This window comes from Pelophylax lessonae, assembly GCF_965119305.1.
Source record: "Pelophylax lessonae genome assembly, chromosome: 13".
Taxonomy (NCBI): domain Eukaryota; kingdom Metazoa; phylum Chordata; class Amphibia; order Anura; family Ranidae; genus Pelophylax; species Pelophylax lessonae.
The window spans coordinates 41,027,765-41,034,284 of NC_138780.1; the positions used below are offsets into that span (position 1 = coordinate 41,027,765).

General features: G+C 44.9%; 1 protein-coding gene across 1 annotated transcript in view; it reads right to left on the reverse strand.

The window, feature by feature from the left end:
• Positions 1-6,205, reverse strand: part of LOC309569824 (receptor-interacting serine/threonine-protein kinase 2-like) — a gene marked incomplete at its 3' end in the record, with an annotated part of 105,669 nt that extends 99,464 nt beyond the window's left edge. The window contains exon 1 of the mRNA XM_082275827.1: positions 5,921-6,205. Coding sequence (XP_082131953.1) covers positions 5,921-6,202 — 282 coding nt within the window. The 5' untranslated portion in view covers positions 6,203-6,205. The remainder of the gene's footprint in view (positions 1-5,920) is intronic.
• Between the last annotated feature and the right edge of the window lie 315 nt (positions 6,206-6,520).

Genomic DNA, 6,520 nt, shown 5'->3' on the forward strand with positions numbered 1-6,520 from the left:
TGCTCTGGACCTCAGACTGGGCCGAAGGTTTACCTTCCAACAAGACAATGATCCTAAGCACACAGCTAAAATAACGAAGGAGTGGCTTAACAACAACTCCGTGACTGTTCTTGAATGGCCCAGCCAGAGCCCTGACTTAAACCCAATTGAGCATCTCTGGAGAGACCTAAAAATGGCTGTCCACCAACATTTACCATCCAACCTGACAGAACTGGAGAGGATCTGCAAGGAGGAATGGCAGAGGATCCCCAAATCCAGGTGTGAAAGACTTGTTGCATCTTTCCCAAAAAGACTCCTGGCTGTATTAGATCAAAAGGGGGCTTCTACTAAACACTGAGCAAAGGGTCTGAATACTTAGGACCATGTGATATTTCAGTTTTTCTTTTTTAATAAATCTGCAACAATGTCAACAATTCTGTGTTTTTCTGTCAGTATGGGGTGCTATGTGTACATTCATGAGGAAGAAGAATGAACTTAAATGATTCTAGCAAATGGCTGCAATATAACAAAGAGTGAAAAATTTAAGGGGGTCTGAATACTTTCCGTACCCACTGTATATAAAAACAATCTGAATTTAGTAGTTCATCAGTATAGTAGTAAAAATTACAATCTTTAAAAATATACAATGTGCAAAAAGAGTAAAAATGTAATTCTATTCAATGAAAATAGGACTTATTTGTAAAACAGAAAACATAATACAACTATTGTATTGGGGTATTCCTTTCACGCATCAGATCAGGTCTGGCTGTCAGTTTTTCAAGTAGACCTAATCTGCAGGTCTATTTACGTCTATGGGCAGGAGATGTAAACAGACCTCCGAGTCTGTTCAGATTCTCGTCCTTTTCTTTTTTTCCAGACCTGAGCATGACCGATTGGAAGTAACGTGATGTTAACTAAATTATCCCATTATCAGTGGGTCCTACACTATCCATAAAAAAGGGGTGAATCCAGCCTCTCTAACCCTTGGAGACAACACTCCTTGCTGGGATGGATGTGCTAATGCACTACAAAGGACTCCTCCTATATCTACTTGATAGTGGACTCTGATAGAGTACAGGTGTGTGTGGGGGGGGGGATGCTCAACCACAGAAGTCTGGTCAGACCGAATACATAATAAACAAGAAAAAAATGGGGGAGCAAACCCTGAACATGTATATCTAAAGCCAGTGCAGCTATGGACCAAGCAACATGTATATTAAAAAAGAATAGCGCACACATGCAAAAGAAATGACTATCAAATATGGAGACAATCCATAAATAAAAATGGGGATTTAGTCTGCACTGGCTTTAGATATACATGTTCAGGGTTTGCTCCCCCATGTTTTTCTTGTTTATTATGTATTCAGTCTGACCAGACTTCTGCGGTTGAGCATCCCACCCCCCACACACACCTGTACTCTATCAGAGTCCACTATCAAGTAGATATAGGAGGAGTCCTTTGTAGTGCATTAGCACATCTATCCCAGCAAGGAGTGTTGTCTCCAAAGGTTAGAGAGGCTGGATTCACCCCTTTTTTATGGATAGTGTAGGACCCACTGATAATGGGGTACTTTGAAGCAGTGGTGGGCTTGAGCACGATATGGCCATATAGTGGGACTAAATCCCCATTTTTATTTATGGATTGTCTCCATATTTGGTAGTCATTTCTTTTGCATGTGTGCGCTATTCTTTTTTAATATACATGTTGCTTGGTCCATAGCTGCACTGGCTTTAGATATACATGTTCAGGGTTTGCTCCCCCATTTTTTTCTTGTTTATTATGTATTCGGTCTGACCAGACTTCTGCGGTTGAGCATCCCACCCCCTACACACACCTGTACTCTATCAGAGTCCACTATCAAGTAGATATAGGAGGAGTCCTTTGTAGTGCATTAGCACATCTATCCCAGCAAGGAGTGTTGTCTCCAAAGGTTAGAGAGGCTGGATTCACCCCTTTTTTATGGATAGTGTAGGACCCACTGATAATGGGGTACTTTGAAGCAGTGGTGTGCTTGAGCACGATATGGCCATATGGTGGGACTAAATCCCCATTTTTATTTATGGATTGTCTCCATATTTGATAGTCATTTCTTTTGCATGTGTGCGCTATTCTTTTTTAATAACTAAATTATCAAAATAGCAATCAGCAGCCCCCCAAAATGAACATATATGCCGTACAGATAATAAAAAGACAACCAATAAATCAAACAGTTGCTGCTCACACCGTTAAATGGTTTTACCCCACACTCTAGATATAATATATAATTAAATTATGTAGCGCCACCTCCACCATACAACACTACAAATAAGATAACTTAAGTGTCCAAATAAAAATGTCGAAAAAAAAAAAAAAAAGGATGATGACTCTTGAATGTTCTTCCATCCACCAATACTCTCCACATGCACATGCATTTTCAACTTATGGATCGCCCGTGATCTGCATACAATCACCTCCTGTGCTCAGTATATGCTCACCTCCAGACAAGACCTGGATTGCTAGTCAAGGGTCAGATATGCTTTTTCACATCTACTGAAGAAGCCTGTGGATCGGGCGTAACGCGCATGGGCAGACCTACATCAGTGATGTCATATGGTGGTCATCTTGGGGACAGCAAAGCCTGTGGTGAGAGGAGAGCTGCCTTAACGTGTCATGCGCTGTACATAGCATTGTGTGCACAAATTTGTGAGTGATATATACATTTTTTAATTATAATAAATGTACTTAAATGAAGGGAGAGCATTACAAGTTTCCATTGTTTTGCATGAGTGATTGTTTGCATCAGAGGGGAGTGGAGGGGACAAGGATTGTATTTGGGAGCAGTGGTGTAACTATAGGGGTCGCAACTGCAACCCGGCCCCATGCTGCAGAGGACCTGTGTGACTCCCTGGATGGGGGGCATATAGAAGACGTGATCGTCTCCATTTTCCTCTTGGCTCCAGCAGCCACTAAAAGTCCTCCAGGAGTCAGGAGAAAAAATGAAGAAGATCAGATATTTTATCTGCCGCCTGTTCTATCCAGCCTGGTGCTAAGTGTTTCCGGTAGCCATGAGCCATGATGCAATGTTGATAAGTAAGAGTCAAGCAGTCAGCTATGACTACCAGCTCCACCCCCTCCTGACTCCAGCCCCCGCCTCTGCCTCCAAGCTGTTCCTGCTGCCAGGTTAAGGTAAAAGTATTGCCCCCTGCCCCGAGGCTGCTCCCATCTGGTAACCTGCACATTCTCTACCACAGCAGAGTCTGAAAGAATACACAGTGCACTGCCCAGCACCTGAGCCAGTATAGTGTGGCCAGCAGGTGTCTTACTTACTGTCATTCTGCCCCCCCATCAGTACCCCCCTCCTGTCACAGTGCCCCCCTATCATACTGCCCCCCACCTGGCACAGTGCCCCCATCATACTGCCCTCTTTGTGTCACAGTGCCCCCATCATAATGCCCCCCCTCCTGTCACAGTGCCCCCACATCATACTGCCCCCTCCTATCACAGTGCCCTACGTCATACTGCCCCACACCTGTCACAATGCCCCCCCATCATACTGCCCCCATCCTGTCACAGTGCCCCCCCATCATACTGCCCCCCTCCTGTCTCAGTGCCTCCTGATAAAAATGCTCCCCTCCTGTCACAGCGCCCCTGTCATAACTTGAAGTTTCAGCACCCTCCAGAAATTTTCTATAGGATTAAGGTCTGGAAACTGGCTAGGCCACTCCAGGACCTTAGCATGCTTCTTCTTGAGCCACTCCTATGTTGTCCTGGCGGTATGTTTTGGGTCAATGTCATGCTGAAAGACCCATTCACGACCCATCTTCAGTGTCGTGGCTGAGGGAAGAAGGTTCTCATCCAAGATTTTACAATACATGGCCTTGTCCACTGGCCCCCTCAATGTGAATGTTGGCCTGTACTTTTAGCAGAGAAACAGCCCAAAGGCATAATGTTTCCACATCCGTGATTGACTGTAGAGATGTTCTTAGAGTCACAGTCAGCATTTTTCTTCCTCCCAACATGGCGAGTCAAGTTAATGCCGAAGAGCTCAATTTTGGTCTTTTCTGACCACAGCATTTTCTCCCGATCCTTCTCTGAATCATTTAGATGTTCATTGGCAAACTGCAGACAGGCCTGAACATGTGTCTTCTTGGGAAGGGGGACCTTGCGGGGGCTGCAAGTTTTCAATCTGTGGTGGCGTATTGTGTTACCATGGTGACGTATAGTTTGTTTGGTGACTGTGATCCCAACTGCTTTGAGATCATTCACAAGCTCTTCCCGTGTAGTTCTGGATTGATTCCTCACTGTTCTCAGGATCATCCTTACCCCATGAGGCAAAATCTTGCATGCAGCTCCAGACCGAGGGCGATTGATGGTTATTTTGTATTTCTTCTATTTGCGAATAATCGTTCCAACAGCTGGCAGCCAATAAAAAAGGGGCAGGAAAAGGTTGCCAGTAAAAAATATGGTTGTGGCGCTCGAACCGGAGTCAGCTTAGACCATCCGAGTGCCTACTACAGTGTGTTCAGGTAGTGCCGGCGGGGGGTGGGTCTGGCGGAGGCAGTGCCTAAGTGTAGTGTGTGATGTAATTCTGCAATGGAAGCAAGTGGAGCGGCCGGAGACTCGTGTGGGGGTTCTAAGGGACAGGAGCAAGACAGTGCTGTTTGAGCTGGAGTGGACTGAAGGAACCACCTGGCATGGAGAGAGACTGTCACTGTGATTCAGGAGGGGGTGTGTTGTGTCGGTGAGGTGTCATCATTATCTGTGCTACTGCACAATGCTGTCAGTGACACTGTAAGAGTCAATTTCATATGTATGTGCCTGCTCATTTTAATTTCTTGCCCTCCTGAGTCCTGTCCCTGAGCTACTTACTATTTCAGAAATAAAATAAGAAATATGTTTTTGTTCATATATCTACCTTAGCCTAACGATTTTGCAACTTTTGGGAATGCCAGTAAAAACTTGGCTGTGCCAGTAAATTTCAAGCAGGTAGGTTGGCAACACTGCTTCTCACCAAGCTTCTTGCTGATAGTCTTGTAGCCTATTCCATCCTTGTGCAGGTCTACAATTTTGTCCCTGATGTCCTTTGACAGCTCTTTGATCTTGCCCATGATAGTGAGGTTTGAATGGAAGAAAGAGATTATGTGGACAGGTGTCTTTTATACACATAACGAGTTGTCGTTAAGAGCATCTTCTTTAGGCCCCTTTCACACTATCTGTCCGTCGGACGGATTCAGTTTTTCTCAGCGGGGGATCGAGCCGCCGATCCCCCGCTGAGCAGGAGGATGACAGCTGTGTTTCTGCGCTGTGTGCGGAGACACAGCTGTCAGTTCCCCATGCATCTCTATGGAGGAAATCGGATGGGAACAGACCGTCGGTCCGTTCTCATCCGATCCCATCCGCTGGACGGATGGAAAATAGGGTTTCCATCCATCCAGATCTAAAGGATTGGATGTCAGGGGACATGTCTCTGATGACATCCGATGCCCCATAAACATGCATGGGGGGACCGTTCAGATCCGCCAAAAAAACGGACAGGCGGGTCTGAACGGTCCGCCTGTGTGAAAGGGGCCTAAGTTGACAGAACTAATCTGTGTTCACACGAGCACATACTGTAGACAGTCTGTGGAAGCCAGAATCAGTGCTGGGACAAGGTCATCCAGCGCCCAGGGCAAAGGTGGTAAACTTCACCCCCCTCCCCCCCCCGGGATCGGACTAATAGTGGTGTACGGTCTGTATGGGCACTCCTGAATGTAACAGGATAACTTGCTGGGCACTCCTGGATTCATTCATTACATTTTACATTTATTTATAAAAAAATGATTTTTGTTTTCAGCCCACCAATATTTGTAAAAAAAATACCACGTAGTCCTCTTACTGAAAAGCTTAGAGACCCCTGCTTCATACTATCATAGCATAATGAGAAAATTCAAAGCAATACAAAAAATTGTTAGTATTACTTACCCGAACATTTAAAAACTGGTCCAGCAGGACATTCTGGGGCTTGAGATCTTGATGAATTATAGGTGGTGTAAGACTGTGGAGAAAAGTCATTGCTAGTGCCACTTGGTGAAGTATCTGAAATCTCAAAGCCCATGGGACGAGGTCGTTATTGTTTTTGAATCTGTCGAAGAGTAAGTGCAGTGAACCATGATGCATATATTCCATCACCAATCCATACTCGCCTGGTCTTTCACAATTGGCCAGAACACGAAGAACGTAGGTGTCATTGGCTTTCAACATCATTTCTTTTTCAATCATGAGACTTTTTATCTTGTCACTGACAAATAAAAAAGAAAATTAAGGTTAAAAAACATTGATACTACAAATTTGCTGGTATTGGCAACCATTTCCTTTGCTATGCATGAAAAACGCCACTGCTGCCAGTACCGCTATCCCAATGTCATCATTCTTCTCTTGTTCTCATTGCCCCTAACAACATGTCACCACTTCACCCCGTGTGCATCACAGCCCTGTTCTTCCATACGCCATTACCACCATGCACCCCTTTAAGTATCTTCAGATTAGGCTAGGACAAGCAAGACTCTCCCTGGTAGCTGCAGC